General features: G+C 55.7%; 2 protein-coding genes across 20 annotated transcripts in view; one reads left to right on the top strand and one right to left on the bottom strand.

Moving 5' to 3' along the window:
* Positions 1-968: 968 nt before the first annotated feature.
* On the top strand, positions 969-8,687 carry CDPF1 (cysteine rich DPF motif domain containing 1). Of its 10 annotated transcripts, none has more exons than XM_070053053.2 (7): positions 969-998; positions 3,116-3,233; positions 3,472-3,570; positions 3,767-3,787; positions 3,873-3,985; positions 4,794-4,905; positions 7,263-8,687. In XM_070053053.2, the coding sequence occupies exons 3-7, from the start codon at positions 3,523-3,525 to the stop codon at positions 7,407-7,409; spliced, it is 441 nt and encodes a 146-aa protein (XP_069909154.1). In that variant the 5' UTR covers positions 969-998; positions 3,116-3,233; positions 3,472-3,522; the 3' UTR covers positions 7,410-8,687. The 10 variants fall into 10 exon arrangements, with proteins under 10 accessions (XP_069909154.1, XP_089163873.1, XP_089163878.1 ...); XM_089307747.1 differs by lacking the exon at positions 3,767-3,787 and adding an exon at positions 1,233-2,144; XM_089307752.1 differs by lacking the exon at positions 3,472-3,570.
* Positions 8,688-9,210: 523 nt separating this feature from the next.
* PPARA (peroxisome proliferator activated receptor alpha) overlaps positions 9,211-15,237 on the bottom strand; it is a 69,997-nt gene continuing 63,970 nt past the window's right edge. For 7 of the 10 annotated variants that reach the window (XM_051828150.3, XM_089307742.1, XM_051828155.3 and 4 more), the window contains one exon: positions 9,211-14,713. In XM_051828150.3, coding sequence (XP_051684110.1) covers positions 14,466-14,713 — 248 coding nt within the window. In that variant the 3' untranslated portion in view covers positions 9,211-14,465. Of the gene's footprint in view, positions 14,719-15,237 lie in introns of all 10 variants that reach the window. The other 3 variants (XM_070053051.2, XM_070053050.2, XM_051828158.3) reach the window with 1 other exon arrangement.

Here is a 15,237-nt window from a genome sequence, read left to right as displayed (position 1 = left end):
TGTGTTGACGTGTATATTTAAGGTGTGCTTCAGGAATTTCAGTTACCACTAAACAAATGTCTTTAGACCCCAGTGTTATTGGCAGCAATGGCAAGAGGTGGACTGGCCTGTTTGTACCTGCAAATTGGGTGCCATGGGCTTACTCTCCTACAGTAACTCCCCACCCCCACGCCCTGTTGTTATTAGCAATTCTGTTATTTTAGACTTAACCTGCCGTCTGTTGTTTTCAATGTGGACCTGCAGTGGCCAGAAAATCATCTCTGCAGAATTTACTAATGGCCCCTGCAGTTCCAAGGCATACTTCTCCCTGGCAGTAAACAATCTTAGGCCGTTTGGGGATGGGAGAGCAGCAAGCAGGGACGGTCCCCCAGGCACAGGTGAAAACCCACTGCTGCTGGGCTGAGGGTGGTCTCCAGCTGGCTGGAGCTGGCGCACAGGCAAAGCCGGGACTGCTGGCTTCAGCATCCAAGGCCCGGCCCCACAGGTGCTGGAGTGGGGGGCCGCTCGGGGTTCTCGGGGCTGGGACACCGCTGGAGACTGCTGGAACCAGGGCTAGGCTCAGGTGCAGTCCACCGGGGGTGGGGTTGGGGCTTGCGGGCCGCCTTGATGCTTTCTAGGTGGACGGTGGGTGACAGGTCCCGAGGAGACGCTCCATTAAGGTCGCAGAAGACAGGGCTCGCTTTAACCCACCGTGTCCTGATGGGGAAGAGGCAGCAGCAGCCCCCGGGCCGGCGCGGGACCGACCTGTATGGCAGGACCAGCGAGCAACCCCGGACGGGCCCAGACACGCCGGCCGCCAGGCAGAACCCCAGCACCCAGGCTGCCCCAACGCCCATGACACCGCGGCTCCTGGGACCGGAACGACGGCACCCGGGCGGAAGTCGACTGGGACGCCTGGTCGGAACTGCGCCTGCGTCGTCCCGGCGCCCGGCGCCGAGGAGCGGGGCCGCGCAGGCGCCGTGGGACTCGGAGCTGCACGGAGCTGCGCGGTGACGGAGGTGAGTGCCGGCGTCGGTCGGGGAGGGGGCGCGCGTCTGCGGTCCTCCCGGCGTCCTGGGCCCTGGGGCCGGGCCTGACGCCCCTGGGAAGGCTCGGGGCCGCGGAGCCGGAGCGCAGAGGGGGACGGCGGCGCCCCGGGCGAGCCCGCCCGCCCACGCCGTCCCTTCCGGCGCTGCTCCTGCCGGCGGGGCGCCGCCCCTACGCACTCCAGGATACGGTGTCAATGTTTTTAGGAATTACCCTGCTGAAATGCAGAGAGAAAAGAGTGAAAAAAAACCAACGCAGATCAGAACATCCAAGAACGTGGAGCCATGTCAAACGGTGTAAGACGTTTCTCGTTGGAATCTCAGCTGAAGAGAAAAAAATATATTTTCCTAACGAATAAAAGGTCCAAAGTAGGAATCAAAGGCTTTGCTTCAAGAAACACCATCTTTGTACGCTACATTTATGAAGGTACCTCAGAAAGCTTGTGGAGCAGATTCATTATCTTAAAAATTTGAGAGAGCGGAACATGTAGATGCTGATTCATTCCCCCCAAAGTCCTGTAATGGCCAGTGCTGAACTGGGTCAAAACCGGAATCCTGGAACTCAGTCCACGTCTTCCCTATGAGTGCAGGCACCCAGGTACTAGAGCTATCACTGCCACCTCCCAGGATCTGCAGTTAGGAAGCTGGAATCAGGAGGCAGGGTCAGGCCCTGATGAGCCCAGCTACTCTGATGTGAGACCTGCACATTTTAACCGCTAGGACAAAGGCCTGCCGCAACATTATCTTTCAATTCCCTTTTCCGTGAACTGTTTGAAGTACTCTCCTGTTGAAATAGCTCGAGGTCAAAGATGACATGATCAGGAAGCCAGAGGGATTCCATGGTTGCACAGTAGAGGTGCAGGGAAAGCCTCTTAGGTGGAAGGCACGGCAGGAAGGAAGGCAAGGTGAGAGTGCGCCAGGAATATTGCAGGATAAGCCCTGAACCACTGGAACTGCTGACTGCGGGTGGGGGCAATGATGTGGGAAGAGGCAGAAGGACACAGAATAGACCTTGGATCCCAAAGAGGGGAGTTAATTCTTCAGTCAGTTGAGGAGCCACGTAGATCTTAAGTGGGAGAACAGCACTTTCCCCCACCAACACCCAAAGCCTTGGATTAGGTAAATGCTGTTGAATTTCTCATGCTTTTTCTACATCTGTTGGAATGATTACATACGGTTGCTGTCGTGGACTGCATTCATTGGATTTGTTATTATTATTTTTTTTTTAACACATTTTATGTTCTTGAAACTGGTTTGTAGTTTCCCTGTAATGGCTTTGTCTGGTGTTATTGAGATAATCCTGGCGGTTTTGGTGTCTTCATAAAATCACTGAGAACGTGTTCCTTTGTCCTGTAGGTTCTGAGATAGTACAAACCAGACTTTTTCTTGTATTACTTTTTCCTTTAAGTGCTAACAGTGTTTGACTAGATATCTGCACCTGAAGGGTTTTTATGTGTTCTTTTATTTCATTCCCAGGGGATGTATCATTAGGAATTCAGTTTCCTTAGTAGATAAAGGACTATTGCAGCTCCCAGTTTATTCTTGAGTTATGTTTTGATAATTGGTGCTTTTGAAAGAAATCTATCTCATCTGAAATTTCAAATTTATTGCTAAAAAGCTGCTTACAAATTCTCACCATCCTTTCAGTGCCTCCAGTCTCAGTGCTGTCCCCTCTTTCATTCGGAATCATGGGAATGTGTGTTTCCTTTTTTCTTGATAAGTCCAGTTAAAGGTTATTAATTTTGTTAATCTTTTGACATCCACAGCTTTGGTTTTATTATGCTTTTTGTTTCTTTAATTTCTGTTTTTCATTATGTTCTGTTTCCTATTCACATTGAATGATTTGTTTTTTTTTATAGTTTTAAGGTAGAAATTTATTTTTCCTAAATATTTTATTTATTTGAGAGTTAGAGTTACAGACAGTGAGAGGGAGAGACAGAGAGAAAGGTCTTCCATCTGCTGGTTCATCCCCAAATAGCCACAACGGCCGGAGCTGTGCCGATCCAAAGCCTGGAGCCAGTAGCTTCCTCCGGTCTCCCACACGGGTGCAGGGGCCCAAGGACTTGAGCCATCTTCTTTTGTTTTCCCAGGCCATAGCAGAGAGCTGGATTGGAAGAGGAGCAGCCGGGACTAGAATCGGCGCCCATATGAGATACTTGCGCTGCAGGCAGAGGATTAACCTACTGTGCCACAGCGCCGGCCCCTAAGGTAGGAATTTATTTATTTATTTATTTTAAAGATTTATTTATTTACTTGAAAGTCACAGAGAGAGGAGTTGCAGAGAGGTAGAGAGAGAGAGAGGTCTTCTATCCACTGGTTCACTCCCCAGATGGCTGCAAGGGCCAGGGCTGGGCTAGGCTGAGGCCAGGAGCCAGAAGCTTCTTCTGGGTCTCCCATGTCGGTGCAGGGGCCCAGACACCTGGACTGTTTTCTGCTGCTTTCCCAGGCTATTCACAGGGAGCTGGACGCGGAGCAGTCAGGATATGAACCAGCATTCATGTGGGACGCTGATCGCAGGCAGCAGTGTTACTTGCTGTGCCACAAGGTGACCCTGTCATCAATTTTTAGTTTAACCATTTGGGGCTGGATTAGGTATTTGATGATTTCAGCATTCCAAAGTTCAAGGTGTGTTTAATGGCCTACCACCTAATCTTCTGTTGAGTATGTCACATGTACTTAACTATAACGTGTGACCAAGAAACCTTTCTTGCTTGCTCCGACCTGAGTTTTCTTGTCTGCAGGAGGGGCCTGGCCCTGTGTCGGTGAGAAGTCAGCAGGCTGGGTGCGCTTCAAGGTGCTGGTGGTGGCCTTTCTGAAGGTGACGGGCTGTGTCTCTGGCCCTTGCAGATGGCGGGTGAGGCAGAACACCATGCCCTAGGTGTGTTTGAGTGCCAGCTGTGTGCCTTGACAGCTCCCTACAGCTACGTGGGCCAGAAGCCTCCCAACACCCAGTCTGTTGTGTGAGTACACGCTGTGTGGGCTATTCCCCCGGATGGCCCTGTGCAGAACTGGTTGGTGGCCCCTGTGAGTCGGACTCCTGGCTGGAGGTTGGTGCTCTAGGCCCATCGCTACCCAGGCTCTGGAATATTCAGGTATGACCTAGGAGGCACCAAAATGGTTTCAGTGCCATCTGACTCTTCCAGAATCCCAGCCTCTATTTATCCCATGCAGACCAGAATTTGGCACTTGCTCCATTCGGGGCCCTCAAGCACAGTGGCACAGGCTGGGGCAGCGCGGCTGCAGGGCACAGGGAGCACGGTGCCACGGCCTCATTTGGTGACTCTGCAGGTAGAAAGCCCATGTCTGGCTGTCTTTATGCTGCTGGGAGTGAGTCCTGAGGACTCACCGGGTTCTAGTCCCGGTCAGGGCGCCGGATTCTGTCCCGGTTGCCCCTCTTCCAGGCCAGCTCTCTGCTGTGCCCCGGGCACAGGTCAGAGCAGATCGCCAGGCTGCTGGGCTTGTTTCTTGGCCCCCAGCTTATGCTTCGTCCAATGTCCCACTGTAGACAAGCTGACCAGTGTGGTTCTCAGGTGGGACACAGTGGCGGGGGACCAGGCGTCATTGGGCTTTGGCTGTCACGTGCACCCTATGGGTCTCGTTCTGATGTGCAGTGTGAGGCTCCCTGCTTGTGGTGTTGGGGAGGGCTGGGGTGCTGGCATGAACCCTGGTGGCGCCACCCCGCTGCATGGGCTCGGGAAGGCCAGCATTGCTGCTCCCACTGGGTTTGCTCCAGGCAAGGCGGCCCCTGTGACAGCGTTTCACCCACAGGCTCCTGGAGGAGAGCTACGTCATGAAGGATCCCTTCTCCTCGGACAAGGCCACGTTCCTGGTGCTGGGCTCGCGGTGCAGCTTATGCAGCAGGCTGGTGTGTGTGGGCCCGGTACGTAAGTGGCGTGGACACCCTCGCAGCCTTCCAGGACACCACGTGGGTATAGGGGAGCGCTCTGTCAGCGGGTCCGCCCTGGTTCAGATGGAGCTCTGCAGCCAACTCCAGGCCCAGGCCTCAAAGGAGGGCACGCGAGGCTGAGTGAAAGGGGCTCAGCCTGGGGTGAGGAGCAGAGAGAGGTTCCTAGGGGCTCTGTGCGAAGTCCCCACCAGCAGTGCAGTGACCGTCTTTCTGGATGTCCTGGGAGGGACCTCCAGAAAGTATTGTTCCTCTCTGAACAGACGGTACCGCATCTGGTGCGTGCCTGGTCCTGTGCCAGGGACCGTTTTACAAGTGCAGCTTCTCTTAGTCATGCCCTAAAGCTAGTGAGGAAAAGTAGCCTTACACCCACTATTTTTTTTTTAAATTTATTTATTTGTTTGAAAGGCAGAGATACAGACAGAAAAGGAGAGAAAGAACTTCAATCTGCTGGTTTACTCCCTCAGTGGCCACAACAGCCAGGGTTGGGCCAGGCTGATGCTAGGAGCTTCTTCCAGGTCTCTCACGCGGGTACCAGGGCCCAAGCAGTTGGGCCTTCTGCTGCTGCTTTTCCAGGCATTAGCAGAGAGCTGGATCGTATGTGGAGCAGCCAGGTCTTGAAATGGCACCCATATTGGATGCCAGCACTGCAGTCAGCTGCCTAACCTTCTACACCACAGTGCCCGCCCTTACACCCACTTTAAAGGGAACTGAGCTTCAGAGAGATAAGTGGGCCGAGTTCAGCTGGATAGCTGAGTTGCTGTTTGGAGTCCCGAGGATGGACTGAGGTCAGGAGTGTGGCTGTTGTCACTAGAGTGGTCCTGGAGTCTTGAGAAGTCCCTGGGCGTCCGCTAGGGGCACACGCACACAGGGAAGCTGTGTCACAGCCATGCCGAGCCGTCAGCTCCTGTCCTGCTAAGGTCAGTAGGTGAACCAGGTTGGGGGTGGGTGGAGCCTCAGCACGGGCAAAGGCATGAAAGAGGGAGAGCCCGAGTTTCCTGGAGGAGCTAGCGGGGCTGTGGCTGTGGAGGTAGAGAATGAAGGTGGGAATGGTGGGGTGGGGTGGGGTGGGGTAGCCTGGTGCAAGGCCTTGAATGCTGTACCTTGGACTTGCGCTGCACTGGGCAAGCAGGGGGATGGGCCCATGTGGCGTCAGAAATCCCCAACTGACTGGCACTGTGGCTTAGTGGGCTACGCCTCTGCCTGTGGTACCAGCATCCCATATGGGCACTGGTTAGATTCCCGGCTGCTCCTCTTCCGATCCAGCTCTCTGCTGTGACCTGGGAAAGCAGGGGAAGATGGCCCAAGTGCTTGGGTCCCTGCATCTGCCCAGGAGACCCATAGGAAGCTCCTGGCTCCTGGCTTCAAATAGGCGCAGCTCAGGCCATGCGGACATCTGGGGAGTGAACCAGCGGATGGAAGACCTTTCTATCTGTCTCTCCCTTTCTGTAACTCTGCTTCTCAAATAATAAATGAAATCTTTTTTTAAAAAAAGTGCCCATCTGTGAATAAATGAGGAGTCGTTAGTGAGTGGTCTCCCTGTCAGCAGAGAGCTTCTGAGAACTCTAAGGGGGGGCGTCCCGGCTTAATTGAGGTGTTCTTGCTGGAGCAAAGGCACTCCCCAACAGTGGCCTCGGGCACATCATTGATGGCTCGTTTTTCTTCTGTGCAAGGGTCCAGAACAGGTGGTCCTGGCTGGACCAGCCCTGCTGACATCCCCCACCCACAGCATCCGCTTGGGCCCAGTGTGGCTGTTGCACCTCCTGCTATCACATCCACATCCGAGCTAGGAAAGGACAAGGGACACACTCCCGTTCCTTCTAAGGGCCTGACTAGGAGGCTGCTGACACCCGTGTCCAGACAGTCCCGTGGCTGTGCCCAGTGGCATGGGGTTGGAGTGCTGTCTAGCTGGGTGCTGCACACCAGGTTGGGTCCCAGGGGTTCTAGTGTTGAAGACGGCAGGCGATGGGACATGGTTGGACAGTTGTGGCTTCCTGCCCAGAACAGCCGCTCCTCCACAGCCTCCTTGGTCTGTGGGTCTGTACCTCCCATGTCTGGCTGTGGTAACTGGACAGAGAGGACACTAGGAGTCCTGGGTCTGGGTGTGGCCCGTGCTGCATGCACCTGTCCTGATGGAGTCTGTGGGTTGTGTCCCAGCCTGGATAGCCAGGCTCTCACTGCCTCTCTCCTGGACGCCCTGCCAGGCCCTCATGCCCCTGCTGTCCCTCTCGCGGGTCTGGCTCTGGCCGCCCTTACCCCATGCACCCTGGCCGGCCCCGGGAGAAGCTGCAGTGTGCTCGCAGGTGCTCAGCCCTCCCTCCCCTGCCTCTCAGGAATGCAGTCTGTTCTACGCCAAGCGGTTCTGCCTGCCTTGCGTCCGACAGCACCTCAGTGCATTCCCACAGGAAATTCGGCAAGACGTGGAGAAAAGGACCGCCCCCTCCAAGAAGATCTCCAGCCAGCACAGGTCTCAGACATGAGCTGGGGCCAGGCAGTGGGCAGCACCCTGCAGAGCTGGCTGCCTGGGGCGCCCTGAGCTGAGAGCCCTGTGCCCAGCCTTGTTTCTGGACTGTGTGGGGCAGCATCTGTGCCCGAGGGAGCCGGGTCCAGCCCGCAGTTGCTGCAGGCCAAAGGGCTGTGCTGGGAGGTGACCCAGAGACCGGCATGGGCCCAGATGTGCAGCGACTCCAGCCTGCAGCTGCAGAGCCCCCCAGGGTGAGGCCTCCGAGTGGGTGGCCGGGCAGCCCTCCTCCAGGAGGACGTTTCCACTGAGAGGCCACCGGGGGGAGAGGGGGGCCCGTGGGAAGGTGCCAGGGTATCTAGGAGCCATGGAACAGGCAGAGGGCTGTGATGCTGGGTCTGTCAGGGAAGAAGTCGTGACGATGGCTGCCCCAGGAGCAGGACGGTAGAAGTGGAGGGGTACAGTTTCCACTTTGCATCCCTGTGTGGTGCTCAGGAGGTATTTTTAATCTTGCCCAATGTGTTCATAAAGAACCAGCTTTAAGAAGTAATCCTGGGCCAGCGCCCTGGCTCAATAGGCTAATCCTCCACCTTGCGGCGCCGGCACACCGGGTTCTAGTCCCGGTCAGGGCGCCGGATTCTGTCCTGGTTGCCCCTCTTCCAGGCCAGCTCTCTGCTGTGGCCAGGGAGTGCAGTGGAGGATGGCCCAAGTGCTTGGGCCCTGGACCCCGTGGGAGACCAGGAGAAGCTGCCATCGGATCAGTGCGGTGTGCCAGCCACAGCGCGCCAGCCGCGGTGGCCATTGGAGGGTGAACCAACGGCAAAGGAAGACCTTTCTCTCTGTCTCTCTCTCTCACTATCCACTCTGCCTGTCCAAAAAAAAAAAAAAAAAAAAAAAAAAAACAGTAATCTTTCCACTGAAACACCTGCAGAGCCAGTGTCCACCAAGGGTGCAGCCACGGCTGGGCTCCTGGGAAGCCGAGTGTTGGCCTCCAGCTGGTTCAGTTCCCATGGGCTCTGGCCGTGCTCCCGCTCAGGCCTGATTGCATTCTCTGCCCACCCGCAGTCAGGACTGCCACAGCGTCCTCACCCATGCTAGCCCTTACCATCGTGAACACAGCTCTGTGCCTGGCAAGTCCAGCCCGCACCGCCTACTGGATGTTCCCACAGCACCCCCACCCACGGCTTCCACGGTAGCAGTTGGTGGCTCACTGTGTACCCCCGGGACAACAGTCTGTGATCACTGCAAGGCCAGCTGTCATGTCTGATGAAAAATGAATAAAGATTTCACACAGTGATGCGTAGACTGGGATCTATTTTGAGATACCCACACTTAATTTTTTTTTTTTTTTTACAAAACTTGAGGTCCAGAGAGAGACAGAAATAGATAGCCCCTATGTGCTGGTTCACACAGTGGCTGGGGGTGAGGGGTGGGCAAAGCTGTAGAACCGGGAACTCAACCCAGGGCTCCCACGTGAGTGGCAGGAACCCAACCACTGCTGCCTCCCAGAGTCTGCGTCAGCAGGAAGCTGGAGTCACAAGCCAGAGCCAGGAGTCAAACCTGGGCACTGTGACGTAGGATGCAGGCGGTGTCCTAACCACTAGGCTGGTGCCTGCCCCAATACCCACACTTCTAAAGCCCCCCATTTCATGCGACTGTTCAGAGGAATGGATGTCACATTCTGGGTCCATGCCGCACAGCTGGAGCCACCCTCAGGTGAGTGGCTGTGAGGAGCCCTCTGGCAGACGGTGGACACCACAGCTGGAGACTGGTCTTTTTTGAAATCAACTCAGCATATCAGCCACTCAAACCTCTGCAAGCAATTTTTAAAAATAGTTTATTTTTTAAAACCATTAAGGCAAATCTGTACCCTGAAATTAACTCTTACATTCATCAGTTTTACAGTAGGACTTTCCAAACATATACATTCCCAGTCAATTTCCAGAAATTGATACAGATGGGCTGTTCAATCTCCTAACCAGAAAATGAAGACCCCAGATTTTTAAACAATTAAGGTTATTTTATAGCCATCTTTTAATTGCTTGGAAACAATCAGCTAATGTGACTGGGAGAATGACATCTGTCCTTCTCCGCACACCCGTGATTCCTGAGGTCCCGGACGTACCCGCCCTGCTCGGAAAGGAGAGCCTGCCAGAGCCCGCCCAGCCGTTCCTGCTGTGGAGCTGCTTCTGGTTAGTGCAGAACCAGGGCTGTAAGAACCAGACCCTGGGTGAGGCACCCAAGCACCCATCAGACCCTGAGCTCGTCCTGCACACCCTGTCCCTTGGGGTTTGAGCATGGCACTGCTGTGGCTCCCACACGTGTTCCAAACACTGCAGTGAGAGAAGCTTGGCCAAGACATTGACAACATGTAGGGAGACTTGCGAAGTCTGGTTTCTGTGCGAGGTCTGTGGTTTCTGCTTTAGGCTTCTGGTTGAGCCATGTGGAAGGGGCGGCGGGAGTCAGCCGCTTCTGTCAGGGTCTTGCCACTGGCCAGGGCTCTTTGGTGATGACCCGGGTTGTCACTCCCTGGATAGCAGGGAGCTGTGCGCCAGGCGGCAGGAGGTGGTGGTCTTCAGCACAGCCCACTGCGTGCAGTCCGGGCCTCTGACGTCAGGTTGGAGCAGGCCTTGCTGCTGGGAGTGTGTGCAAGGCCACGTGTGTACTTCCTGCACACGCAGAGTAAATTCTGCCTGGCTCTGGAGCTTCGGCGGGTGTGCACGGGTGTAGTTCAGCTGTCTCCTTACTGCGGCTTCTGTGTGCTGCCAGGAGGTTCGGGAGTCAGGCTTCGAATGTATACATCCGCACGGATTTCAAGAGATCCAAATGTTTGTGATTAGATGCATGATTGTCAGTAAAATACTCGTATTAGGGTGGTTTTTAAAAAAGATTCCAATCACAGTATTTACGAGCTAGCTATTGACATAGCTCTTTCATGGTACAGTGTAGAAAAATAGTGCTACTCAGCACGAGTGCAGTGATGTAGCAGTGATCACGCGGAAGGCACTGAGTGGTGGTCATTTGTGAGGTGCGTTTCTTCTGATGCCTGAAACATGAGCCAACTATGCCTTTAAAAAAGTGCATTTTCCAAACATAGTGATTTTACCATGAGATCAGCCACTCACTAGCCTGACCCTCTCCGGGAGAGGTGCCCAGAGAGTCCCCTGCCCGGGGCCTCATCAAATTCCCGAGTTCTGGATGCTGGCTCCTGGAAGAGGCCGTGGCTAGTGTGTCCCCTTCTCTGGACAAAAACAGGGACACTTTTTCAAACTAGCAAAGTTTTTTTTCCTTAAAAGACAAAAAACAAAACAAAACAAAAACACACACCTGACTTTTGCTGCCTATGATGTAAAAATCGCTGTTTCTCATCAAAGGGTTGATTGCAAATAAGGCATCGAACAGCCAGGGGCCACTCACATACTAGGTGTTCCCAGTGGCTTTGGGCGAGACGCAGGGCTGGACGAGGATGTGCTCTGGTCTGTCCTTGGCGGTGAGGGACTCCACAGGTGGGTCGTGTGTGTCTCAGCTGAGCTGTGCCACACAGCCCCTTCGCCGACACCAAGGTGAGAGAAGTAAAACCTCACAGGCAGCCAACATCCCTGGGCCAGCTCCGAGACGATGCCGGGTTTTCATAAGCCTGCCGTCCGCTCTGCTGCTGCATCCCCCAAAATGGCATTATGCAATCAGGAAGCCACAGGGTGACCCTCGCTGTCTTTACCGTGCAAAACTTGCAGTTTCTCATTGCAGTGGGCACTGTGGCTTCCGGAGGAGTCTAATGGCCACGCACATTCTGAGTGAGACTGCCTTTCTCCTTGCCCTTGTCTGTTTCACAGGCTGGGGGCCTGCACTCCATTAAAATGGCAAGTGACATGAATAAACGCCAGCCACAACGCAGACCTCGGCCCCTGGAGCCTCCGCCAGGATCTTCCCAGGCAGAGGGGCTCTGCACAGCGAGGAAGGCACGCGCGAGTGGGTGGCATGGAGTCCCTTGGGAAGGCACGCCTTGGCTACCAGCAGCACAGAGCCGATTACCCAACACTTACTTGTCGCTTGCTCCACAAAGACAAGCACAGCCCAGCTCCCTTTCTGCCTCGGACTTTTCTGTTCAGCTGGTGACCTCTGAACCTGGGCTCGCACCATGGCTCCCACCAGCACGGGGAAGGTCCACACAGTCCCCTTGACTCACGCAGATTCGGGTGGTAGGAAATCCTGGTGCAGCCGAACAAATCAGCCTGGACTAGGAGTTAAGAGGGGCTGGGCCACTTTTAGATAGAGAAGAAAGAAACCCTGCCCGTGGTCGCAGTGCCAAGGCCATGAATGTCAGTGCGTGGCGGCAAGTCCTCCAGGGCTACTTGTTCACAAGGTGAGCCTGCCCGGGGCCGTGCTGGCAAGCTGGGACTTCTGTGCACAGGTGGCTTCCGTGTCTGGTCTGGATCCGCAGTTCTGAACTTAAAACGCCTTCTCCAAGCAGGTGGTCAGGTGCACCTGCCTCAGGCTGGCCGTGCTCCCTGCACACGCCTGGTTTCAGTGGCCAGGAAGAACAGGGGGCAGCAGAGGGCAGAGAAAGCAGCTAGGCTGGGGCCAAAGCCCCGCTCTGCGCCGAGGCAGCCCCATGGGGGGTTTTCTCTGTAGATGGGGGTGGCTTTCTGTTCCCAGAGCATGGACCAATGAGGTGCGGTGGCCTGCACAGGCGGTGAGCCACGGCAGCCTTTCCCGGTGGGGCCTGCGGTGTTGGAGCCCACAGGTTCTGAAGAGGGCCTTTGAGGGTGGCTGGCTTGCCCTGGGCTCTAGGCGCTGGGAGTGCGGGCTCCTTGGTTGAGACAGTGGGCCCAGATTTAAAATGGAGCTCAGCGAGACACTTCAAACCCCAGGTGGCCACTGGGTCAAGACAGGGACCCCCTGCCCTTCATCTGTGTGCAGGCAGGCAAGGGTGAGCGTGCACTCGGAGGACAGAGCTACTGGGGAGGCCTCTTTCTAAGCGCCACCACCAGGACTGCTGGGGCAGCACGGCACACATGGGGGCCAGGACAAGCAGGGGCTAATTCCAACTCGCTTAGCATCATGTGTCAAATACTGACTTGTGACCTTGAGCTTCTCCGCCCTTGGGAGGCTGTGGGCAGCAGTTCTTTCCCTTGGTATCTCAGGAGGCCCGGGGGGCACGCACATCAGAACAAGCAGGAAGTTCCTTTCTGTGCTCATAGGGTGACCAGAGAGACCCTGCAATGGGCTCTGGTGAATGCGCCAAGCCCACCGGCTTCTCTGAACGCCCGCGTCCCACCGTTCGCTCTGCCAGGCCCCAGCTATCTGCCCTGCGCAGTCAGTGAGGCAACCAGCCTGGAGGCCTTGGAATCTGGCCTCTGCCGTGAGCGCCTCAGACACCGCCAGCACCGGAGCTCGCGGGCTCCTGGATGCGCCACGTGGCCCGGAGGCCGGCCACCTTCTCGATTGGCATCCCACATGGAAATGCTTTGCTTCTGATTCCTAAGACACTGGGCAGATTGCCCGCTGCTGCTGGCCCACGGATCCTTTGATTGGATCTTCACAACAATAAAATAAAACCCTAAACTCCACTTCATGTGGAATTTTTCAAAACGGATGTGCTGCCCTAACTTCCGCTCTCCTCTGCGTGAAGTCCACGTCCTGTCCACAGCTGTGTTTTCGTCATACTGACCCTGGGCCCTTCGGCAGCATCAATCCTGTCATTCCTTAATAATGACCTTGGAAGAGCCACGTTTTTCTAAAAGCAGCCTGGGGATGGGGGGGGGGGCATGCAACAAGGATACAACCCCATGGCAAGTGCACCGGTGGGCACGTTCAGCCCAGGTCTGGCTGCAGGGGCCATTTGTCTGCCAGATGGACAGCAAGAGACGGCAGTCCCTGGACAGAGGACACCAGCCACCTGGCTTTCCCAGCTGCCCTGAGGTGGAGAGGTTGCTCTTTAAGGCAAAAACACCTATTTTAGGTGTTGCAAAACTGCCTCACACAGCCTAGCACACTTCAAAAAGATCGTGGAAAATGGAATTAAAAGATACTTTTGGTGCAAAATTTGTTTAAAGATCCATGCATAGGCTTCTTGTAATATGCACTTTCCACGAACTTTCTGAAGACTGCCCATACGGTGGGAAAAGAGACTTAACCTAACTCTGCGTCTGAAATCTGAGACCAGGTAAAACCACGCCTTGAAGGACACACTCTCCAAGTGAGCAGCGGCTCCCGGGCCAGGATGTGAACTCACGTCTGCCTCATTTCCACTCCAGGAGCACCTACTGCCCCCTGGGGTCCAGGGGGAAGAGCGCCATAGTTCAAAAAGCAACATAGGGAAAGACACAGAGCCGCCAAATGGGGCCCAGAGAAAAATCCACAGATCCTCCCCCAGTTTGTCCCTAAAAACACCACGGAGGCCACACACAGCTGAGGGCCCAGGTCTGCTAGGAGCAGGGAGCAGAGGATCCGGGCGGCGCCTGGAGGCCTCCAACGGCCAGAGGCGCTCTCGTTTCCGGACTTCCCCGCCTTTCCCGCGTACCTGTCACAGCCCCGAAGCGAGCTGCATTCTGCCAGCTTAGCCAAGCGTTCTTCACAGTCCTCCAGCTACGACTGCGGAGCAGCCGTTGTCTCTTCCGTTGGGAGAAACAGCACTGAAGTCTCCGAATAAATACCGTGCTGCTTTTTAAATACTTGACCTTTGGCTGCATCCAGATGTAGGGGATTATAAAGTTGTTAAAAAGTGCTGATTAGTTTCCAACATTTATGAAGGCACAGGACCACGGGAGGGGGGCACAGGGGAGACGGGCTGCGTGGCTGCAGGTGGCCAGTCAGTGAGACGGAGGACTGCTAGTGTGATGTAAGGCAACGTGCCTCGACTACCGCGGGGTGGGCTACCGTCAGGCTGGTGAACAGCTCTCTCCTCATCTTCCCAGCCGCGGACCACCAGCCTCGGAGACCCAGGCACGTGCTCGGTTGAAGACAAGCCAGACGCGGAGCTGTCCTTGGTTCCCTACAGCTGGGGCGCCCCAGCGGCGATGGGGAAATAGCAGCGTGCCCTGGCAGCCGGCAGGGGTGCTGCTGCCCCCGGCGGTCAGTACATGTCCCTGTAGATCTCCTGCAGCAGCGGGTGCAGCGCCGCGTCCGACTCCGTCTTCTTGATGACCTGCACCAGCTGCGCGTGCTCCGTGACCAGCTGCCGCAGGTCTGCCATCTTTTGGAGGAGTTTGGGGAAGAGGAAGGTGTCGTCCGGGTGGTTGCTTTGCAAGTGAAGCCTCAGCACGTGCACGATGCCCTCCTGCATCTTCTCAATGGATCCTATGTTTAGGAGGCCGGGCCGATCTAGTCTCAAAAGGAGAAAGAGACGTTTGAGTGGAGGCACCCCCGCCCCCGGCAGCCCGGGATCGGCTTGCGGAAGCAGACCTTCCTCTCCGACACAGCCTCTCAGGGAGGAGGCGGAGCTGCCCCTGGACGGCGCTGCCTTGGCCTGAACACAGACACAGACTGTCTGCGAGGGACAGGGAAGCCCAGCGGCCACCCCGCGACCTGCACAGACATGTCAGCCCACCCCCGTGGCCTCTTCAGCTGCAGGGAGTGGTCGTGGCATAAAGACTGTTACAGGTGCCCTCTGATGTGAGCCAGGTGAGCAGTGAGAAAGAAGAGGGTGCAGACAGCCGCGGGAGGGGTGCAGAGGCGAGGCAGGGGTCGGACTTGCTGCAGGAAGTGCCATCATCCACGCAGGTAACCCTGCGGCACCTCTGTCCCTGGCACCAGACATTCTGGGACAGACTTACACCATGTATTCTGACTTTTGGTCCAGAAACATCCCAGTCCCTATTCAATGACTAATGTGTTCTCTGAAGCTC

This window comes from Oryctolagus cuniculus, chromosome 11 (assembly GCF_051225735.1).
Source record: "Oryctolagus cuniculus isolate XC-2025 breed Fujian yellow rabbit chromosome 11, ASM5122573v1, whole genome shotgun sequence".
Classification (NCBI taxonomy): Eukaryota; Metazoa; Chordata; class Mammalia; order Lagomorpha; family Leporidae; genus Oryctolagus; species Oryctolagus cuniculus.
Note: the sequence above shows the minus strand (reverse complement) of the source record. Positions and strands in the feature narration are given on the sequence as shown.

Bases quoted from the DNA above. Each gene is read 5' to 3' on its own strand.
- CDPF1 (XM_070053053.2), top strand. From the start codon at position 3,523: ATGTGGGACGCTGATCGCAGGCAGCAGTGTTACTTGCTGTGCCACAAG. The intron at 3,571-3,766 runs GTGACCCTGTCA...TCTTGTCTGCAG, and splicing joins GTTACTTGCTGTGCCACAAG to GAGGGGCCTGGCCCTGTGTC. The intron at 4,906-7,262 runs GTACGTAAGTGG...CCTGCCTCTCAG, and splicing joins GGCTGGTGTGTGTGGGCCCG to GAATGCAGTCTGTTCTACGC.